The 24,360-nt window shown below is 39.8% G+C and overlaps 1 protein-coding gene across 1 annotated transcript; it reads left to right on the top strand.

Moving 5' to 3' along the window:
• Positions 1-10,153: 10,153 nt before the first annotated feature.
• On the top strand, positions 10,154-17,440 carry LOC102075923 (uncharacterized). The gene is made up of 6 exons (XM_019350330.2): positions 10,154-10,176; positions 10,646-10,684; positions 13,524-14,558; positions 14,653-14,808; positions 16,235-16,324; positions 16,885-17,440. The coding sequence occupies exons 3-6, from the start codon at positions 13,539-13,541 to the stop codon at positions 17,197-17,199; spliced, it is 1,581 nt and encodes a 526-aa protein (XP_019205875.1). The 5' UTR covers positions 10,154-10,176; positions 10,646-10,684; positions 13,524-13,538; the 3' UTR covers positions 17,200-17,440.
• The last annotated feature ends 6,920 nt before the right edge of the window (positions 17,441-24,360 follow it).

The following is a 24,360-nucleotide window of genomic DNA, read 5'->3' as shown; positions in this document are numbered from 1 at the left end:
TCCAGTTCACTCAAGGTGCATTCGCTTGATCGCTCGTGGAGTAAAGACATTGTTGTTTGTTTCTTAGGTTTTTTTTTTAGAAAATATCCTGCCTCGACCTGCGTGTTGCACGTTTGGTGGTTTTGGGGCTCTGTCTCTTTTTGACCGTTTTCCTCCGTTCTTTAAACTCCGTCAGCCTCCGACCCGGAGGACGTTTTAGGGGTTTACGGGCGATTATGCTTAGCCCTGCACCCTCTTGCTGTTCTGGTGTGTTTGAGCGAGTCAAGTTAGACAGAGAGGAGGTCACAACATCTGTAGCAATTCCTTTGACAGCTGTTTTCAAATGAGGTTTAACGAGGCTGACACCACGCTTTAAGAATGGGGTTACAAATCTAAACAATTTGAGAAAATAGATGCTATTCCTCGTCCGTAAATTACAGGCGCACCTGAAAACCCCGGGAGACCGTTACCAGCTTGGGATTCGTAATACTTTATAAATCTATTATATCCATATTTTGTTATTATGGCAGATCCTTGACAGGCCGGAAATGTAGCTTTCCTATCGTTTTACCGTAGGTAAAGTTTACAGGCTCGTTCTGATCAGTTTTGATTTCAATATGGATATTTTCCATGTGTTTCCGAGCAACAGGAATATAGTCTGGTTTGTTAAAGCACAGGTTCACGATATCTCCGTAATTACCCTCTATTCTCACAGTACGCAGTAGGGGCGAATAGCTATCACCTACCAGCTGTAGGGCCGCTATATCGGAATAACAGAAAAGATGATAACATCCAGCTTTTATATCTGCAGGATATGGGGCAATTTGCGCTCAACCGCTGCCAGACACCGCCGGTACACCAAGCGTATATGCGAGAGGAGGAAAAACCTGAGTTGATACATGCCCCAGCGGTGAATTCAAACTTTTTAACAATGGGGTGGTATTTTAGATATATATCCGAGTCGATACGTCTAAGGCATGCTTCAACCTCTGCTCTCAGCGTGTTAGCATCCTCATAAAGCCAGCGCGTATTTTTGTCTTAACCACGTCATCAGGCCGCTGCTCAGCGTCACTCTTTTCCTGCATTTAAAATAAGCCTTATCATTCGGGATATTAAGCCATGTATAGGGATATGAAATTTCAGTGAGAGCCACCTCCCAGGCCCCATCGAGGTTGAGATGGTGAGCCAAATCCACACGGAAAGAGCTACTTGTATTATTTTTAAATACATTCAGACTTGCGTTTGATGGTAGTGTGACGTAAAACCTGGCCCTGAGACTCATGCTGAAACCGTTACCAAGGTTACCAAGATGAGAGTGAGGTGCGGAGTTTGTTATGTCAGGCTTTTAAGCTCACTGGCTTTAATCCAACTATTAAACTTTTCAGGCCAATTCCTCCATTTCACCAGGAAATAAATCTGACCTCTCTGTTTACGTTTTGAGAGAATTTGTCTATGTGATAGAGCTTATCCTTGCAAAGAGCGATTTTCTGCAGCTCATGCTCGTAAAAACTACCTATAATTTCTTCCCCATTGTAATCTTTGATTTTATAAACAGGAGGGTCTCTAGGTATGCATTGGTCAATAGTAAATACCTCGCTTGTGAACGTTTGCTCATAACGCTTATCAAACACACCTCTAACTTTAGACAGCCTCACATGATCTCCCTTTTTAAATTTCATGGGCTTTTTTCTACAACGAGACGAAGTGCCATATAGGTTTTGAAATACTAACGCTACATTGTCTGAATTTACTTGATTCGGGGCCATTTTTATGGAACGATGATAACTAGTGTTATAGCTTTGTAATAAATCTTGTAACACATCGATATATCTACGGGTATTTTGAGCAGTGAAATATCTATACATTTTACTTTTAAGATTCCTATTAAACCTTTCACACACGGAGGCTTTTAGGTCGCTCCCTGTAGCAAAATGATTTATACCATGTTTTTTCATTAAGGATTGAAAACTAGAATTAAAAAATTCCTTTCCACTATCTGTTTGTAGCTTTTGAGGAATTTGGCTATCTTTTAAGACAGACTCAAAAGCCTTAGTGACTTGAACTCCTGTTTTGTTTTTCAAGACTCTTGCATAAGCTTTTTTAGAGAAAACATCTATAACTGTAAGTAAATATTGATAGCCATCGTTATGCTCAGCTAACGCTCGCATATCACAAAGGTCTGCCTGATATTGATTAAGAGGTCTGGGGACAAACACACGGTTTCTCGGAAATCGCAGGCGTGCAGCTCGGTGTAGGGTGTAAGCATCCTGTTCTGCGAGGAAATTCTGAGCTGTTTGCGCGTTAATCTTTGTACCAGTTTCATCCTGCACGCCTTTAATCAATTTTTGCACTCCGCAAAAACTACCGGGGTGAGAGGGGTCGTAATATGCGCGTTTCAATAGAATCTGTTCTGCCATGTGTGTTCTTTGAAGTTATGTTTAACTATGGTTTTATTTCATGATCGAGCAGTTACTTATCTCATGTAACCAGTTCATGGAAATATTTTATTTCTTGTAATTAAAAACATTACACTTTGATTCTAGTAAAAACAAAAAAATAATGAGTTTGATTCTTGCAATGATTTTCCAAAAAGGTTTTATTTCATGTAAAGGTTTTCCAAAAACAATTTATTTGATGTAATGAAAAACAATACATTTGAACGAGTAAAAACAAATAATGAGTTTGATTCTTGCAATGCTTTCCAAAAAGGTTTTATTTGATGCAACGTTTTTCCAAAAACAATTTATTTGATGTAATGAAAAAAAACCAAAAAAACATTACATCTGAAACGAGTAAAAACAAACAAACAAAAACTTAACAGTAAGAAAAAATAATAGGAAAGACAAGAAAAACAAATACTAGGACAGCCACAGTGAGTAATTGTCATCTAACACTTGATCAATTATGGTGCGGGTAACTTCAGTGACACTGGCATCGATTTCTTGCAGAGTGCCCTCTATATCGCGGGCGTCTCTGAGTTCAAAGAGATACGCCTGGGCCACACCTCTGACTTGCTCGGGTGGTGGTGAAAAGCCTTCTAACCGTAAAATTTGTAATAATGTGTTGGTGAAATGTCCATTCCATAATCTTTTGCAGAGTTCATCATAGTACTTGAAAAAGTAATATTTTTCCAGCGGGAAAAGACAAGAATGGCGTCTCTGTGAGGGGTGGGAGACTGCGCATCCTTGACACACGTCTTGTCGGTGTTTCTGGAGTAGCGACATGACAAGGTACTTGAGAGTTAGTTTTATAAGTTCAAAAACGGCTGTGGGGAGTAGAGTAGCGGCCTCATCGATGTCCAGGGATGAAGATTGTCCACTGCTCACCCCGGGGTGGGATCATTGTCTTCAGGCTCTCTGAAAAGAGCCCGGCACACAGGGTCACCCAAAGCCCAGAGCGAGGCACCGGAGACTGGGCTGTTTACCGGGTCTGCTCGGGTGATTGCCACCCGAGAGCAGGGTGGCGGGCGAGTTCCAGCCTTGAGGTGATGAAGGCAGGAGCGGCGAATCTGCAAGCATAGCGGCCGGAGATGATGAGGCCTGATGGGGACTCGGTGGTGGAGTAGCAAGATCCATCAGGGGGTTCCCGGCTGGAGTAGAAGCAGCTGCTGGCCGAAAGGATGCCGGGGTTAGAGCAGAGGGAGTTCCAGAGCTGTGGTGACTCATGGCTGTTTGCAGACGATGTGGAGGAGACAGTCGTTGTGGTTTTTAAAAGCACTGGGGAGGAGGAGGCGGGGTAAGGGGGACCGGATGAGGGGGGCGGGGTTATTTTGAAGGCGGGGGGTTATTTCCAACCAGGACCAACTCAATTGTGCTTGTACTTAGCTTAAAAAGCTCTAAAATTCTGCTGTTCTTTTCACCCACCATCTTCAACCAGTCCTGAGTGGGAATCCGAAGCAATGTGTTGAAAACACCGGAGTGGGTGTTTGTAAGGTCCAGCACAAAGTCATCCTTGCCGGCATCATCTGATGTCTGACGACTCGCCTTACAGACCCACCTGCAAAACGGCGTGCTCTTAGTCTCCCACTGCGCATATGTCACGGTTTTTCTCACCGCGTTTAAAGGCCGGTGTTGTTGGGTGAATGGTGGAAACGCGTGGGCCCCTTTGAAAACACGAGGCATCTGCGTTTCTTGGTCCCTTGTTCGCGGTTGCTGGGAGCTCGTTTCCCGCAGGCTCTTCTGGATTTCAGGGGTCGCGATGAGGGTCAAAACAGCCCAGTCAGAGGAGCTAAAAGCAATCCGCGGTGTCAACGGGCCAAAACTTTCACCTGCTTTTAGCTGGTAGAAATAGATTTGGCTCTCCGGGAGGCTGAAAGCATAGCCCCAAAACCCCCCGGTGTTGAGAGGGAATCTCTCCTCCAAAGGGATAGCAGATGCAGGTTGGACCCGGCAAAGATGCATTCGTCTGAGTTGCGCTGGCGTGGCAGAGGCTCTGTAGCTGGTTACGGGGGTCTGAGAGACCACAGTGAGGTTGGTAGGTCTGGTGGCCATGTTGGTTGTGAAAAAAGGAGAAAACTTGTTTTTCTGAGAGAGAGAAACAGTTAAATTTAAGTTGAAATGTAAGATTATTTATCCTGAATGCAGGTGAGAGAATAGACCTATCGTTGAGAAGGTAAGTCGGACCTGTATCCGATTGGGTGAGCGGGGTGCGAATGGAGCCGCCCCTTTGTTATGTGATTGGCAGCGGGGCAGTAAGGTTTACCTGGGAGGCGGAGTTGGTCTCCGGCGCAAAATTTCGAACGAGGTAAGCAGCATTCGAAGAGGAGCCGGGGAGCGAACAAGAAGGAAAAAGATGCTGCTCTGGCAGCGGTTGCAGGATGGAGTGATAGCGAAAGGAGAACTTAGACTCTGAGCTGTATTTTAGACGGAGCTAGTCTGGAGGAAAAACACTAAGGGTTTTTTCAGGATTTCCCTGTTATCGAATATAAGGTTTTGGGAATAGAGGGGGTAGCTAACAAGTTATTCTAGGGTTTTGGAGAGAAAGCGCGGAGGGTTTTTTCAGGAGTTTCTCACTGCTTATTTTGCCTAAGGATCGGGTGGGTGCCGCCGTGCGCTGAATTTGAGAAAAAATGCCTAAGGATTTGGTTTCAGGATTTCCCCTGTTATCGAATATAAGGTTTTGGGGATAGTAGGTTGCCTATAGGTTATTTCTAGGGGTTTTTTGTTTTGCGTATTTTGGAGAGAAACCGCGGAGGTTTTTTTGTTTTGTTTTGTTTTTCAGGAGGATTGGCCGGTTATGTGCCTAGGGTTAGGGCGCTGAATTTGAGAAAAAAAGACTAAGGATTTGGTTTCAGGATTTCCCCTGTTATCGAGTATAAGGTTTTGGGAATAGAGGGGTAGCTAACAAGTTATTCTAGGGTTTTGGAGAAAAGGGTTAGGGTTTTTGAGGAGTTTGTCCCTGCTTATTTGCCTAAGGATCGGGTGGGAGCCGCGGAGATCGCGAGTGTTTTTTTGTGACTCTGAGTTTGATTTTAAATTTCTTTGTTCGGATTAAGCAAATGCATATAAATTGAAATAAAGTTTTCCGACAAGGCATGCACCCTGTATGTCTGGCCATACTGAACGTTATAAAAGCACAACTAAGCACTTATACTATGATTTAACACATTTTAAATACACAAACACGGAGCCCCACAGAAGCACGGTCCCAGACACAGGCACGCGCACAATTGCGCACAGACACACAGGCGCAGGGGTGCGCGCCCTGCGCACTCATGCGCTGTCATGCGCTGACCCACCACCAGATGGCGTTTCTTTAGGAAAAAAGGAAAAAGTTTTTAATGGATTAAAAATAAAAGAATGCTATTTGATATAAAAACTTTTCTAAAATAATCAATTAGTTCTTTTTTGGGGGGAAGAAAAGCAATGAACTAGCATATTTTGGATGAATATCATAATTTTATGAAAATCATAATTTTTATGAATATCATATTTTTATGAATATCATATTTTAATTACTTCCGTTATTATTTCCGGAGCTCATGAATAATTCATTTCAACCTATCACTCAAAAAGCTCATGAATATTTTGACATAAGGGGTATAATATCACTCTCTAATATGAAACAGGGAATTACCGCCGTGTAATCCATTTATTTCAACAAAGTAACTGTATTCTGAATACCACCTTTTTAAACGGTAACTGTAACGGAATACAGTTACTCATATTTTGTATTCTGAATACGTAACGGCGGTACATGTACAGGGAGTGCAGAATTATTAGGCAAATGAGTATTTTGTCCACATCATCCTCTTCATGCATGTTGTCTTACTCCAAGCTGTATAGGCTCAAAAGCCTACTACCAATTAAGCATATTAGGTGATGTGCATCTCTGTAATGAGAAGGGGTGTGGTCTAATGACATCAACACCCTATATCAGGTGTGCATAATTATTAGGCAACTTCCTTTCCTTTGGCAAAATGGGTCAAAAGAAGGACTTGACAGGCTCAGAAAAGTCAAAAATAGTGAGATATCTTGCAGAGGGATGCAGCAGTCTTAAAATTGCAACGCTTCTGAAGCGTGATCATCGAACAATCAAGCGTTTCATTCAAAATAGTCAACAGGGTCGCAAGAAGCGTGTGGAAAAACCAAGGCGCAAAATAACTGCCCATGAACTGAGAAAAGTCATGGCTGCCAAGATGCCACTTGCCACCAGTTTGGCCATATTTCAGAGCTGCAACATCACTGGAGTGCCCAAAAGCACAAGGTGTGCAATACTCAGAGACATGGCCAAGCTAAGAAAGGCTGAAAGACGAACACCACTGAACAAGACACACAAGCTGAAACGTCAAGACTGGTCCAAGAAATATCTCAAGACTGATTTTTCTAAGGTTTTATGGACTGATGAAATGAGAGTGAGTCTTGATGGGCCAGATGGATGGGCCCGTGGCTGGATTGGTAAAGGGCAGAGAGCTCCAGTCCGACTCAGACGCCAGCAAGCTGGAGGTGGAGTACTGGTTTAGGCTGGTATCATCAAAGATGAGCTTGTGGGGCCTTTTCGGGTTGAGGATGGAGTCAAGCTCAACTCCCAGTCCTACTGCCAGTTTCTGGAAGACTCCTTCTTCAAGCAGTGGTACAGGAAGAAGTCTGCATCCTTCAAGAAAAACATGATTTCCATGCAGGACAATGCTCCATCACACGCGTCCAAGTACTCCACAGCGTGGCTGGCAAGAAAGGGTATAAAAGAAGAAAAACTAATGACATGGCCTCCTTGTTCACCTGATCTGAACCCCATTGAGAACCTGTGGTCCATCATCAAATGTGAGATTTACAAGGAGGGAAAACAGTACACCTCTCTGAACAGTGTCTGGGAGGCTGTGGTTGCTGCTGCACGCAATGTTGATGGTGAACAGATCAAAACACTGACAGAATCCATGGATGGCAGGCTTTTGAGTGTCCTTGCAAAGAAAGGTGGCTATATTGGTCGCTGATTTGTTTTTGTTTTGTTTTTGAATGTCAGAAATGTATATTTGTGAATGTGGAGATGTTATATTGGTTTCACTGGTAAAAATAAATAATTGAAATGGGTATATATTTGTTTTTTGTTAAGTTGCCTAATAATTATGCACAGTAATAGTCACCTGCGCACACAGATATCCCCCTAAAATAGCTAAAACTAAAAACTACTTCCAAAAACATTCAGCTTTGATATTAATGAGTTTTTTGGGTTCATTGAGAACATGGTTGTTGTTCAATAATAAAATTATTCCTCAAAAATAAAACTTGCCTAATAATTCTGCACTCCCTGTATTCTGTTACTCCCCAACACTGCATATATATATGACACACAAGAAAAGAATATATCATGATACATATATTGTTACCACACATGCTTCAAATTATACCGCAATATAGATTTTAGATTGTCCTCCTAAACTAATACGTTAAATTCCACAGTTGATTCATCAAAAACATTTTTTGGTGGTTTTTGTTAAATATCAACACTGCCACATGCTTTATCTGGTAATTGTGCTTTTTAAAAACTGTATATATTGAAAGGTAGCTTTTAACAAGTTTTACTGTTTGTTTATTGGGACTTTGTGTTTCTTGGAGTATATTAATATTTAATTCATTTTGTTTTAGTTCATTCTTGCCTCCTCTTTACCACTTTGTATTTTCTTATAAAATTGCTGTCTCCATGTTTAGGATTATAATCCACTGTGTCTTGTGCCTTGCTGTTGGTCCTGCTTCCTTTGTCATAATTACTTTCAGCTGTGACTTGTTACCTTATGTTTCCACTCTCCCTGATTATCTCCTGCATGTATTTAAAGCCTCCGTTTGTCTTGCTTCTTTGTCTTGTCACACTGTGTACACTGTCTGGTCGTGTTGCTTTAGTTTATATCAGTTTAATGGCTAAAATTCTGTTCTTCCTTGTCCCCTGCTAAGTTTATGCTTTGTGCCTTCTTTTTGGCCTCTCTGCGTCCTTGCATTTCGGTCCCAACTACACTTCACATTGTATGATACATGAAAGCGACTGTGTGCATATGTGGCAAATAAGCATATAACTTAATTCAGACAGAGCATACAAAGAACAAATTGCGATATTCAAAAAAGGTTGGCGTAAATCATGTAATGTAGCTGAAAGAAAAGAACTTCAATAAAACTCAAACAACTAGTTTAAGTTTTTTGTTTTTTTTTGTGTGTGGTTTTTCATTTACAGATGGGCATGATAGGTGACATTTAGGTAATATTCTTCTGTATATCAAAGCAGAAGAATAGAAATTTGTCTTTTATAATATAATCAAACACTACATTAAACCACCATCCTGATCTGGGATCCCTTAACAACAGCAGACAAATCTTTTGTCCTCCTTCTCCTCAAGTCACATAGTATTATACTCACTCTTGCATCTCATTTGCAAGCACTTTGCTCAGATTTTCAACTTTGGCACATTTGCTGTAGTGATGATGATACTCCTCAACAGTCATGTGCACATGGGCACAAGAATTGCAAGGAAACATTTGTACCCAATCAGTGAGGCTAAATGTTTCACAACCGACACCCTCGACTAGTTTAATGGTTCCATCAGGTTTTTTTTTTTTTTTTTTTTTTTTTGGTAGTCTGGAAGATGAGTCATCACTGCGCCAGCTACATGTTCGTGCCAGCCACTAAGGCAGGAGGCAGCAATCATGATTCTTTTAGATGTATTATCAGAACTGGACATGGAGTGCATGAGTGAATTTTCACCAGTCAGAGATACAGATGTGGAGGATAATAAAGGTGTCTTGTTTGTTTGTTTGTTTGTTGCTACATTTCTTGAGCTGTCTCAGTCCACCTTACATGTCCATTTCATGATGTCCAATCAGGGAAGCAATCTGCTGAGTCACATAAATTAAGTTGTTGTAATCCACAAATCCAAATACTTAATGACATTTTAAGTGGGAATGTAACAAGTCTATACAATCCTACGAGGAAAAATAATCTTTAACAAGCTAAAATCTTACCTTGTCTAGCACGCATGGAATGGTGTGTGTGTGTGTGTGTGTGTGTGTGTGTGTGTGTGTGTGTGGGTGGGGTTTAAGGTTTAAAACGTTGAGGGTATTTTTAACGGATACAATCTGTCCTCTTTTCCAAAATTATTTCTGGGGTACAAAGCAGATTTTGCATTATTCTCAAAAGAAGATGCTGTGAAGAACCTGTTTACACACAAGAGAAGCATTAATTGTTTTTAGGCACACTGCATACAATGCCTGATTAACCATCAGTTGAGTTTTGTTAGAATTAAAATTGATTGTCTGATTGGCTTGTGTATTTATATTTTTGCCAACATACATCAACTCCGAAATGCCAGACAGGGATTCATAAGATACACTGAAATGTTTTTTTTGGCCCTGTAATTATTATTTCAATTATCTATATAAATTTTACAAAAAAATACAAATTCAGTGCTATTACTTTAAAATAGCAGTTTTTCTTGTAGTGCATTACTTGAGGATTGTTTGTAATTATGTGTCCTCAGTTTTGTATGTAAATTGAATCATTCGATCCAAGTAATATTCACTAAACCAATTCATTGGCTTAATTAGTTGATATTTCCAAGTAAAATGTAATGGAGTGACATCAGTGAATATGGCCACATTCTCTGCATTCGGAGCATGACGTCAAAGCTCCTCCCCACATTTGAGCGGTCTTTCTTCATGGTCCACATTTCGACGGTTGGCAGACTTGATGGAAACGGGAAGAAGAGGAACCATGAATGTAAGTTTTAAGCGGAACTTTGTACGTTCCTGTTGGCTCACCTACTTAAGTCAGTTTCTCCGCACTGAAAGCAGCTGCGCTAGCAATTAGTGTATTTTCCTGCTAGACTTGCTGACTAACTTTCCTGGCAGGAGGTATGTCCAGAATTTCCCACAGCACTTTACAGCTTAGATGGCCACCTAAACAACACACGCCTGCTGCCTTAACTAACATCTTTGTGAATAAAACGACCACGGTCCAGTTTAAAATAATTGCTGCACCGCTGCCATGAGGTGTACTTTGAGAAGAGAAAAAAAAAACAAAAAAACAAAACAACGTACGCACTCGATTTCACTCAAGTCTTCATATTGACCGGTTTTAAATTTGACACCGAGCTGACATATGTTATTTAAAAAAAAATCAGTGTGCATCCTTGAGTTAGTAGAAATTAGTTGAAAAGCATATAGATAACCTTTTTTTTTTTTAACAGAACATAGGACCTTCTGACTGCTAATTTGAACTCCACAAGGTAAGATCAAATTAGTAACGATTAGGTTTAACTTGTCACATAATTTCTTTGTGTGGCAGTTTGGTTTAATTTTGCGATGGTTAATTTGTCTGTTTAAGGTGCCACAACATGAGATGGATGTGTAAGATATGTAGCTTTGACTCAGAGAAGAGGTTGGGATTGTTAAAACACTACAGACTAAAGCATGGAAATGGTGGTCGCAGCCAGTCAGTCCCTTGTCTTCACACTGATTGCCCTTGCTCGTTTAAAACATTTAATGCCCTTAAGACCCATTTGTCTCGACACCATGTGAAGATGGTCACACAAAGTGGACCTCTTTCATTTACTTGTCTACTTTGCTGCTCTGTGTTTTTTTTTTTTTTTTTTTTTTTTTTTTTTTTTTTTTAATTCAGAGAAGCAGTATTTTGAGCATCTTAACAACCACTTAAGGAAGTTTGAAGTAGTTGCATGTGTCTTCAAAAACTGCAACTTCAGTACAAATATTTATTCCACCTTTGCTACACATAGACACAGAAAACACCAGTCACACACCCTTGAGGATTTTAAAACTGAAGTATTAAAAAGCAAACCTAATGAACCCATGTTTGCTCAGGATGAGACCTGTGTGGAAGAGAGCTTTGGGATGGGGAACCACAGGAGTTGTCTCAAGATATAAAAGAGAAATTTGGCCATCTATTTTTAAAGTTAGAAAGCATGTTCAATGTCCCAAACAAATGCATTGATGAAATAGTAGATGAGCTTCAGTTTATATCCACCTCTGCATCTGGTCCACTTTTAAGAGATGTGGTGGTGTCCACCTTGAAAAGCCATAATTGTGATCTGGATCCAGCCATTATCTCAGATTTGGTGAAAAATCTTTGAGACACACCCTATAAGTACTGCCTTGGGGACAGGTGGCCCTTTCACAACTTATTACAAGAGAAGAGAATTTATGAAGAAGCATTTTTCAGTTGTTGAACCAGAAGAACACATACTTGATTTAAAAAAAAAAAGGGCAAAACCTTCCAGTATGTCCCAGTATTGCCCTCCTTGGTGCAGGTCCTAACTAAGTCTTTTCAAGAAAACACATTTGAAGGTGAAAAAAAAAACTGAAAATGACTTTAAGTACCAGACATTTCGTGATGGATCTCACTATCAAAACAACAAGTTTTTCTCTGTAGAGGAGAACAGAGTGAGTCTCATCCTGTACGTTGATGACTTTGAGGTATGTAATCCTCTTGGGACATCTCGAAAAAAGCACAAGGTCACAGCTGTCTATTGGGTGTTGGGAAACATTCCGGTGCAGTTACGTTCCACATTGACATCAATCTACCTTGCAATTCTGTGTAAGGCTGAAGACACCAAGCAGTTTGGATTCCAGCGAGTTTTAGAGCCACTGTTAACAGATATCCAAAGCTTAGAGAAAGATGGTCTTTTTGTTCCAGCGTTAGGGAAAGCCATTAAAGGGACTGTGGTCAGTGTGGTGGCAGATAATTTGGGGGCGCACTCTTTGGCAGGATTTGTCGAAAGCTTTGCAGGGTCATACATCTGCCGGTTTTGTGTTGGGGAGCTATCCAAGTTTCAGTCCAATGAAGTGAGATCTGGGTCTTTTCATCAAAGAACCAAAGATCAACATACACTGCATGTACAGACAGCTGTGTCTAGTCCAGATCACCCTCATTGTTATGGTGTAAAAAAACAGTGTGCATTGTCAGAAAAACTTGAGCATTTTCATGTTACATCTGGTTACCCTCCAGATGTTTTACATGATCTGCTGGAGGGCATTGTTCCAGTGGAACTGGCTTTGGCATTTGATAACTTGATCAAGAAAAAATATTTTTCTCTCATGGAACTGAATGATGCCATTTCCAATTTCCCATACAAGTGGAGTGATAAAACAAATCGTCCTCATCTCATTCCTGCTAACTTTTCGACTCGAAAATCAGTAGGGGGCAACGCACATGAAAATTGGTGCTTATTACGTCTTTTGCCTCTGATTATAGGTTTAAAAGTACCCCAACAAGAGCCTGTATGGCAGATGCTGATGACACTGAAAGACATTGTGGACCTTGTCATGTCTCGAGCCCATACTGAAGAAAGCATTTGCTATCTTGACAGCATCATTTCAGAACACCGAAGGAGATTCCTTGATGTTTTCCCCCAACATAAGCTCATTCCCAAGCACCATTTCCTTGAGCACTATCCTCAGCTCATTCGGGAATTTGGCCCCCTAGCTGCCCTCTGGACAATGAGATTCGAGGCCAAACACAGCTTTTTCAAGAAGGTGGTCAGACACACTGGTTGTTTCAGGAATGTTTTGCTGTCCCTTGCAAATAAGCACCAGCTCATGGTTGCATATCATCAATCACATTCTGTCAAACCATCACTTGCAGTCACAAAAACAACAGAGGTCTATTTAGATGTGCTTAAGAATGATCTAAAAGACCTGGTGAAATGCAGATTCCCTGCTGTTACAGCTGTGCATGTTGCCAATAATGTGTGCAGTTTAGGCACTACCTATGCAGTGGGAATGTTGTTGTGTTGTGGTTCCACTGCAGGACTGCCTGACTTTTCTGAAGTGTTACAGATAATGGTGATTTGTAACAAACTGACTTTTTTCATGAGACAACTAAATACATGGTACAATGAACACCTGAGGAGTTATGAGCTGGAGAACACAGGGAGTGTGCAGTTACTTGAGCAAAGAGAGCTTAAAGATTTTTATCCTTTGGCTTCATACACCCTTGCAGGAAGACGCCTGACAACTTTAAAGCACCACATTTGCCTATCCTTTTGAAATGTGAGGAGAGAAGCTTGTGAATAAATGTCTGTGTAGTTCTCTTCTCTGTTGTTGTTGCAGCTTCTTCCTGTTGATATGGCACCCTCAGCGAAACTGTGGATAATTTTTGGGGAGGATGATGTCCACAAACTACTTTTACCTGCAGGCATCCCAAGCACACTTCAGGACCTCAATGATGTTCTTCGAGAGACATTTGATATTACAGGACCATTCACTGTTATGTACCAGGACATGGATTTCAACGGTCAGTTCTTCACTTTGACCTCGATTGAGGAAGTACAAGATAAAGCTAACCTCAAAGTAGTAAAAACTGAACCAGTAATCTTGAGTCTCACTACTGTGGACACGTCAGAAGTCGAATCTCCAGTTCCACTATCTACAGAAGCAAGCTCCTCCTCATCTGTATGCGACACAATCCTGTTGTCCTCCCCAGATGAGAATGGACCATCCTACAGGTCTAAGCCATGGCCATTTAAGTTTGAAATACCAGACTTCTCTTATGATATAGACCTTGCACTGGAAGCAGGAAAGCAAGCTTATGAAAATGATGGCACACTTTTGAACAACCCAAGCGTAACTAGTAGCATTCTTGAGAAGCTTGCAGAGACTATATTTGGCTTCACAGCATATCCAACTGGTGTCCAGATTTTAGCTGTTGCTGAAGCCTTGGTAGCAAAATACCCATGCCTCAAAGAGCCAGGGTCTTTTAATGGCCTATATGGTTGGCAACAGAGGATAAAGTATAAAATGGGCAACTACAGGGCAAAGTTAAGAGGTCGCCAATTAGCCATTCCAGAGCTCGAGGTGAACACACTGAAGAGACGATGCTCCAGTGAAGAGGGTTCACTTAAAGGCTTTAAAAGGGCAAAAAAAGCTGAAGTCAACTATCTGCCACCACTGCCATTCGGTGAGACTGAGGAAACCTTAGAGATGGAGAGACTGGATTTGCTGAAGGAAATGAAGAAGAACAATGAGAGGGCAATTAATGAGAAAATGGAGAAGTCTTTCGCTATGAGAAGAAAAGAGGTTGTCAAGGATTGCCCCGCAATCCAAGACCTCTTAGCGAGGTGGCCTTCTCTGTTCTGTGAAAATCAGGTAAATCCAGTTCTTGTTCATGCAGCAACTAAGTGTATGTGAGATCTCATGAGTCATCTTTGACATGATTTTGTGTTTTTCTCTCTCATTTCAGATCAAAGAGGAGTTTAAGCGAATAACCACAATTCATCTGGAGCGAACGTTTTTGTCCAGATTGGACGGGTACACCACCAAACTCCTGGAGATATTTCGAAGGAAGGGCGGGACTGCAGGAACCAAAATAAAACCAATGTTGGACTCACTGAATAAGGTAAAAATTTAAATTATTTTAATTACATAATCTAATGGAAAAGATGAGGTCATACACACTGAGAATGTATCACTCTTATTTAAAGGACAGGTTTGGTATTTGACACTTAAAGCTTTGTTTTCAGATTGTTTATGATGAAATCGAACGATTTTGATTGAAATTTGGACACATGCTGCTGGCCTGAGCTTTTTTGGTTTCTGTGGTAGCACACCCACACTCCACAATGGCTTCATAGGTGCACTGGAACAATCCTTCCTAAAACGCATTAAACTTTCGTTTACAAAGACGTGAAACTCACCGAGTGGTCAGGAGTGTTCACTGACATGTTCACACACAAATCGCTGCAAAAATGCTTTCCAACAGGTGTTTTACCATTTGTTGTAAAACTGTGGACCTATTATTTTTTTTTTTTTTTTTTTTTTTTTTCCAAACACCTCACACCTGTACATTCTTCCACCGAGAGCTTGAATAATAGAATAGAATAGCGGCGGACTAACACCGTACATCACAGCACATCTAATACAAGTCAATGGAGTTGGACAAAAACTACAATAAAAACCAGTTGGAAAGTATCTTTTGCAGCGATTTTTGTGTGAACATATCAGTGAACACTCCTGACCACTCGGTGAGTTTCACGTCTTTGTAAACGAAAGTTTAATGCGTTTTAGGAAGGATTGTTCCAGTGCACCTATGAAGCCATTGTGGAGGTGGGGGTGTGCTACCACAGAAACCAAAAAAGCTCGGGCCAGCAGCATGTGTCCAAATTTCAATCAAAATCATTCGATTTCATCATAAACTGAAAACAGGGCTTTAAGTGTAAAATACTGAACTTGTCCTTTAATCTGATCAGTGTCTGTGTTGGCTGAAACTGTTCTCCTGATCCTGACACTGTGGCCACAATTAACAATTTATGCACATGATTGTCTCTACAAGTGTAGACAAACCTGTCATCTCTCCCTTAATATGCGCTCAAAAGCAGAGAAATTTACAGAATTTTCAAAGTGACCCTCTGAGTGCAGCGAGATCCCTTCCTGCTGCCCATAGACTCCAATACAATTATTTCCCAAAATATTACTCTTGTGTGTGGGAATTCCTGTCCTTGACTGGTTAATATTGTGATAGGAGGTACTGATATGTTGCGAAAAATTCATTTGCATGTCCAGTGATGAGGCAGAAAACTTTCCTCACTGGGCAGAGACAGTTTCTGGACCTACAGATTATGACATGCACTGTTAACACACATCATTGAGAAATTCATGTTAAGTTGCACACTTCACAACGTTAGAATGTAGCTGCAGGCTTACATTCTCCATGGGTAACTTTCTGTTTACATCTGTGTGTGCTGTTATGTATGTATGTATGTATGTATGTTACATATGTTATGTTGTGTATTTTCTGCAATAAATTTTCTTTTTGTGTTTAATAGCATCATGTCGATGGCAGAAGGGACATTATCATTCGTTGCTTAGTTGAGTATCTTGGAGAGAGTGGAGAGGAGCTGATCAAAGACCATCAGGTATCTGATGATCATAATGACTGTATTAAAATTATTGTCTAACCTTATAATCTGGCCTTCACTTGTGATGATATATTGAAGGTCAAAGATTCTCTACACTCGTGATGTTTTTTAAAAAAGACTCAAGATTAATATTTTTAATCAGGCTTTTAACTAATTTCTTAAATCTTTATGCTCTTACCCTTTATTTTTAAAATCATATTTAATCTTTTTTTCTGACTATTTAATGATCACTTATTAACTTTATTTTATGAGCAAAAGAGTATTTAATTTGATTATACCTTTATAACCTATTTTAATGATTTAATGGTTCTGGTCTACCAACACGCGTGCCGTCCCATGGACAGCTCCAGGCTGGATTGCCCCCAAAAGTGATTTTCTTTGTCTCAGGGTCAGCCTCTGTGAAGCACGTTCTGTAACTTTACATATGAAAAGTGCCATATGAATATTGTTTGATTTGAGTATACCTCTTTTTTATTTTTACTTTTTTTTTTTCTCTTAACCTTTTCTTTTACTTGGAATCTATTCTAGTTATTTCTAATTGTGGTTTGTTTTCACAGGATGTCAGCCAAGAAGCATTGAAAGAGGACTGCAGTAATCACATGATGAAGATCGTCGTAATCCATCCCAATGTGGCACAGGAAAACCAAGATCCTGTGAACGTGTCGGTCATCATTGAGGGGACAGAAATTCTGGAGGACTGCGGAAGTGTGACAAACGCTTGCCTCCTGCTCATGGGTGTCATCTATGCTGTCAACTTAAGTTACCCACTGAAACTGAAATATACGTTTGAGGTATTTCAGAAGCTGTTTCTTGAGCTTGACATCCTTAAAATGTCAAAGGTCCAGTCTCTCCACAGGAAACTTTTAGCGTGAGTGTTCCAGTGTTATTTGTGCTTTTGTCCAGCACAATTAATTGGTTTGCATTTTGTCTGTTTTCTGACAGTAATTTCAAGTGTTGCTCAGTTTTATTCAAGTTCTTTCTGTCCTGAACGTTCTGAGAATGTCTGCAAAGGTAGTGATTGCAACTGTTAATGGACAGAGTTGATGTATGTGTTCTGAAAGTTGATTATAAGAAAGGGGACAGTGCACACTGAGTTTTTGAATAGCATGTTTTTTTGGGGGGGGGGGTTTGTATGTGTGTATATGCTCTCATTTGAAATTTGCGAGCAAGAAGTTCTATGGCCATGTTTTTTGTGGTTATGTTATGTAGCTATTTTAAATATCTATGCCGTTTCAACTGAAATAAAAGTGTCCCTTAAGCTGCAAATATTTGTTTTGGAAAATATTGATTTATTATTTAATAGAATAATAAAAATATTTATTCAATTCGATTAATATTAACTAGTACATTCATAATAAATATTACTTAATAATTACATAGAATATAACAGAAAAGATGAGTAAGAAACACAAAGAAATATCAGCAATGTTCACTTGGGTTTTGTAATTGGATGCAATGGTATTCTGAGTAAAAGTTACAATCTATAGATGAGTATTGCCAGTGCAATTTACTTGTGTATTTCACATCAAAAATGGATGGTTCTAGTAAGTAAATATTACAAGCACTTTCTGTGTGGAAAAAGTTGCCTAGCTTTTTTTAAGTAAATGTCACTCCAATTTTTTTTCAGTGTAGGTTATTCTAAAGATCACTGCAACTACTACAGTTTTATGTTAACTTTAAATTTCAATGTCTAAATGGTCAATGTTTTTGTGATACTATATTTACATTGTGTTTACAAATATGCAGAGACTACTTTACCTTGTAATGTCCTGGCAGTGTTTGATGTGCTTTTTGCTTTCACCCAGTGGGTCTAGAAAAATGCTTCTCTTCTAGCCAGATATGATCACCTAAATGTTGAAGTACTAGAGTTTAGAGTTACAAATAAGCTTTTGATGTACTTGTGTCTAGCAAAGCAGACTGAATGCACTACTTCATTTATGCTTGACCATGAGATCGACATGGGTAACAAACTATTTTAAACATATCTACAATGTCTTAGATGTTTTTCAACATTCTTTTCTTCATTGCAACTAATTCTCCAAGTCTATAATTTAGAGAATTTAATTTGTCACCCATTACGTATATACGCCAATGACCATGAAGTACGAAAAAATTACCACCAGCATCCAGTGATGACCTTCATTGGCAACTCCCAAAATGTACTTGTACGACCCTGGGTCAATCTGTAAGACAGTGAAACAACAAGTTAAATAGACCCACCTCAATGATGATAGACAGTAGAAAGCTTTTAAAGACAACTTAATGACAGAATATTGTTTAATAAGTTAATTTTTGGTTTATTCTGCTTCCATAGGAGTGTCATTTCAAATGTGTTGACCATAAATGCTCTATCAGCACTTTCTTTGTTGAATTTGCTCACCAAGAGTGTCAGATAAGTATTAATAACCTGAAGTTTAAAAAAAACATATTTACAATACTATTACGTTGAGTAAGCTACAACCAATTTTCCTAGGAAAATTTTAGCATGTAAACCATAAAAGAAGCAACTTTACCTCGCTTCCAAGTTCCCTTTGTGGATCTGTATTGTAAATATCAGTGAGGATTAACTTGCATGATCCGATTTTTGAAAGGACATACGTGTTTAGAAATCAATTCAGCTGACCATTTTAAAACATGATGGTAAATGGACTGATTCTTATATAGCGCTTTTCTACTCTCCCGGAGTACTCAAAGCGCTGTACACAACATGCCTCATTCACCCATTCATACAAGCACTTCTAAACACAAGTGCAAACTAATCTACATCCACACACAGTCACACTCCGATGAACACATCGGAGGGCAATTTGGGGTTAGTATCTTGCCCGAGGACACTTGACATGCAAACTGGGGAAGCCTAGGATCGAACCACCAACCTTCCGATCAGTAGCTGATCTGCTCTACCACCTGAGCCACAGCCACCCCATGATGAGAAGATAACATTAACCCTGGCATAGATGTGGACGTAGAGGTGGCGGTGGATGTCCCAGACGTGGATGTAGCGGTAGATGGCTCAGCTGTGGATGTGGTAGTGGTGCATGGCTTAGAGGTGGACGTGTTGGTGGATGGCCCCGCTGTGGACGTAGTGGATGCTTTCCTACAATAGCAGCAATCGTATAGGGGCCAAGGTAATTTGGATCTAACTTGCCCCATTTCCTCTGCTAGCTCCTCATGTTCAGCCTCCACACTTTCATGCCCACTTGAAAATTTGGAATAGGTCTGCCCTTTTGTTATGATACTTTGATTGTGGGTTTTTTTGCTATTTGAGATAGCAGTCTGAAGCACTTCATCAAGCTTCAGAAGTTCCTCTGTTGCCTCTTCAACAAACAAAATGTCCTCCAAACTGCTGTCCACCTGTAAAATGTAGAAAAGGATGTGTTATTATATGAAAATCTAAAAAAGGTTTTCAAGTTAAGAAATTTAAAAATCTTTTGTATTTACACAATTTTCTGTAAGGCAGAGGACCTTCTTGTGGAAGGCTAGGCATGTAATAATTAGAGATAAAATTTCTCATTTAACAGACAACAGAAACATAGAAATTAATGTGTGCAATTTATAATAAAAATAGATAATTTTACTGTGCATTTACAATGGTAAGAAAAGAAAATTATTGTCCTGAGATGGGTTTTTTTTATGAACGTTCACATTATGAAAAATTTGTTAAAATTCTACAATTTGTGTTAATCCATAAGCAGAAAGGCAGGTGTTGTCACTGACAAGCTGCTGTAGCGCTACTGAGCTCAGGGGTGAATATAAGGGGATGTTGATGAGTCTGTAACTTTGCACGAGGTGGCAGGACATACATACATGTTAGGTTCTTGTAAGTTTTTATGACAGGATCACATGTACGCCAATATGACTAACCCTAACCCCAACAATAGGATGCCAGAAATGCTTTCAATTAGGGACATTAAGGCCTGTCGGCGCATAGATCCCTAAACTGTCCATCCTTCCTCCTTCACTGACCGCCAGAACATCCTGGGTGGGCTGTGTGCTTCTCAATTGGAAAGTTAAAGGGGTGCACAGTCCGTGCTCTCAATGGCAAACACAAGGCGTCCCCACTACCTAGATTAATACTGACAACCAATGGAATACTGTATAGGTATATAATTTTAAAGAGGAGACTGAGCTCGGATCAGGCGGGGGGGGAATCTCAAACCCACCCCCACACTCCTGGTGCTGATGTATTTTCAGTCCCAGCCTGCATCTAACTGGAGGCTGTCGCTCCATGATATAAATATTTTCTTTGCTGTCTCCTCCGTCCAGTGAATTCCATCGGCTGCAGTATGGAAATGTTGTGGATGAATACAGGATAAACGGTCATAGTGACTGACTATGAAATTATTAATTATTGTCAAATTTTGTCTCTGAAGTAGAGTCCACCAAGTGTATTTTTGCCACGAAGATGTCTGCATTTGGGAACACGGACTGCGCACCCCGTACCACCATGCGTAGCTGCTTGATCGACATTTTGTATGGATCCTGGTCCCTGTTGTTCAAGCCTAATGCGAGCACGGCAAGCCCTGTTTCCCCAAAAGTCGGCGTCATCTCAAAAAGCTTGAAAAAAATGATAAAAATTAGCTCCAGGGGTTTTTGAAAGAAGGTATTCTGCTAAGATTCGAGTCTCCCAAAAAGATCACCGGTTTGGCAGCCCGGTGTTCTGGGAATTTCTCCTACCCCGTAAACCGTCCTACCCGTTGTTCCTGAGCATGTGTGCGCATGCGCACAACACAAAAAGGGAAGCAAAGCGCATCCGGCTGTGATTTAATGCTACTCCGTTGTCATATTTGCAGGAAAATAGGTAAGTAGTAAGTATTAGTACTTTTTATTGACGTTGATACTTGATTTTTTTTAAGCCTTTGTGATTGTTTGTCAATATTAAAGTAAAGTTGCTATCTGCTTTCTGCACAAAACTGTCGAATTTGCAGCTTCGGTGAAGTCTGCTGTCAAGTTACTGGACACGTGGTATTTGCACAACACTTCTGAATCCGCAGCTTCGGTGTTTTAAGGCTGTTTCGGTAATGTCGTTATTTAATAAGTTAAATTATTTGCATTGTTAACTGCACATATTGAAGCTCAGAAGAAAATGTTTACTTACATTCATAGATATGGAGAAGAAGTGGGAAGAGATTTACGCGTTCATTTCTGCGGGCTCCTACCCTTCAGGATATGACAAGGCTCAAAGGCAAAACCTCAGAAGATATGCCTCAAAATTCAAACAAAAGGGTCAGTAATTTATTGTTAATACTAACAACTCATATATGTGGTTAAATTAATTTCTAAATATATATTGTTTTACTGCAGATGGAGAACTCTTTGTTGGAACCAGAAGAGTAGTAAAAACCATGGATGATGCCAGGAAGATATTTCATGAGTTTCATTCATCTCCAATTGGAGGACACACTGGCATACACAAAACGCTAAATGCAGTGTGTTCCAGATTTTACTGGTTTGGTATGACAGTTGACATTAAAACATGGGTATGTATTAACTGTTTGCATTCTTGTTAAATGCCGTTTAAAATAAGCAAATTTTTTTGATATTAGTTAAAAGAGAAACTGTACACTTGCAAAATATAAATAAATATGGTTAATTAGTGATATTACAGTATTAACCTGTAGGCCTTGCAGAGATTTGAAGACACACACAAAGTATTGTTGCTAAATTGTTTGTTCGTTAGAGAATATGTCATTAAGTGATTTTTTTTTTATTATGTTGAACATTTACGTGAACTCCATAAATATTTTTACCTTAAAGATTCTGGAATGTGACCAGTGTCAAAAAGTTGGGAAACCACTGACTGCTGTGCAACCGTTGCAGTGTATTCAGGTAAATATTATGCCCCTTTTACCCATCAAACTATGCTTCTAGCTCATATTCATAAAGGCAGGAGGGTTTGCCAACTAATTTTAACCATCGATGTTAATGTGTACATTATACAAATTGTTATTCAAATTATTAATTTGTCCTTGATAGGTGTCTGAAGTGTGGGAACTTATTGGTATAGATCGTACTGGACCTCTTCCTAAAACGTCAAGCGGCTTCCAGTATATACCTACTGCAACTGACTACTTTTCAAAATGGGTTGAAGCTTTCCCATTAAAAACAAAATCTGCATCTGAGGTAGCCCAGCACTTGTGCTCCATTATATATAGACATGGCTGCCCCAAAAGGATTTTGTCAGACCAAGGCAGAGAGTTTGTGAATGAAGTAAGTGTTAAATAATTTTCATTTACATTTTTTAACTTTACTTCACTGGGGTCAAAGATTTTTTCTTGTGTGCTTGTATAAGAAGTATAAGAACCTTGTCCTTATCTGTTGAAGCTCAACTCTGATCTTTGCAAGTTATTGCAAATTGAAAGAAGTGTAACAGCAGCATACCATCCACAGACCAATGGTCTAGATGAAAAGACCAATGACAACATAAAAAGGTATGCCTAATTTTTATCTAACATTACTTATGTTATTCAAACTTAATTGTTACTTAATAATTGATTAATTTCTTTACTTCTAATTAAACTTTCATTACTGTCTTTACATATTTCTATGCCTGCATTTAGAGCCCTCCGAAAACTGGTGAATGACCAGCAGAATAACTGGGATCTGTATCTAGATCCCACCCTGTTTTCACTGCGGTCAAAAGTACACACCACAACAAAATACTCACCTTTTTTTCTGATGTATGGAAGAGAGGCAGTATTTCCATCAGAAGTGCCTGCTCAAGTGCCGGTGAGTGTTTGTCAAATTCTTTCTATGTTAGAACTAAGAATTGAAACCATTTAAGTAAAAAACCCAGTAATGTCTTTATGAATATATCATCATCTTGTTTTAATTGCTAATATCTACAAAATTTTAGATTTCCAACATCATTCTGCCAGACGACAAAAGGTACAGTGACTATGTACAGTCTGAAAGTGAAGCACAACATGCAGTTAAAGAAACTGCACAAGAAAATATTGCGAAGTCACAAGACAAGCAAAAGGTTGCATACGCCAAGCGGGTCCTGAAAAAGTACAAAAATGTTGTGTACAATGTAGGGGATCAAATTCTGCTTCTAAATATGAGGAAACGTGGGCAAAAAGGAGGAAGACTTGAACCGGATTTTTCAGGTCCCTACACAATTGATGACATCAGTGGAAAATATGTTAGACTGAAAAACGCTGAGGGAAATACTTTAAAAAGTCTATACAGTATTGACCACATTAAACCTTATAGAAGAAGCCACCCTGTCCAAGTCTCAACTCCAACTGAACCTGTTGAGAGTAGCCCATCTTCTGAAATGCAGCCTTGCAGTCCTCAGCATCACCATGAAGCGCTGCAAAATAACAGACCCTCTGTCATACAGTTTGCACCAAAAATAGCTCAGGTAAAATCAGTCCAAGCACCAGAAGAGCTTGTACCAGTGACCCCCCAGAAACCCAGCACGCAAGAAAAAGGTGGCATAGCTAAAATCTCATTCTGACCGGTTGGTCAATTGTTGCCAGTTTGGCTAGTCGAATGGATAGAATGTTTTATTTTTTTTCTCCCCTCTTGCTAATTTTGACCTGTTGGTCCAATTTTGGCTAATTTCTGATTTACATAAAGCGGCTCCCCTCTGGCATGGTTATTTTGTTGGCCCGTTGGCCCTTGTCTGCTTGTGGCCCGTTGGCCATTGACCGTGATTTTCAAATGGCAACTGTTATTACTAAAGAAACTTATCATATTTTGTTTCTTAGTGAAGTGGCTTTGGGCTGCAAAAGACACCGGGCGTGTGGAGGCAGTCGTTGGGTCATACAAATTGTATGACTCTTCTTTTCGCACACTGGAGGACAATGGGTGGCTTTCTGATGAGGTAAGTGAAGTAATCATTTTTGGTCCTAGTGGTGGTCTGTAAAAGTAATCTTCTTTTAATCCAAACAGGTCATTGATGCATACCTGCACTGCCTCATTAGGAAACAAAAGGCAAGTAAGAACGTATGCCGGTTATTTCACAAAAGCATTTTATACAATTTTGTAATCTTTTAAAAAAAAAAAACTCTTGCATTTTTTCAGAA

Source organism: Oreochromis niloticus, linkage group LG22 (assembly GCF_001858045.2).
Source record: "Oreochromis niloticus isolate F11D_XX linkage group LG22, O_niloticus_UMD_NMBU, whole genome shotgun sequence".
Classification (NCBI taxonomy): Eukaryota; Metazoa; Chordata; class Actinopteri; order Cichliformes; family Cichlidae; genus Oreochromis; species Oreochromis niloticus.
The sequence above is the reverse complement of the archived record's forward strand: the minus strand, read 5'-3'. Positions and strand labels throughout refer to the sequence as shown.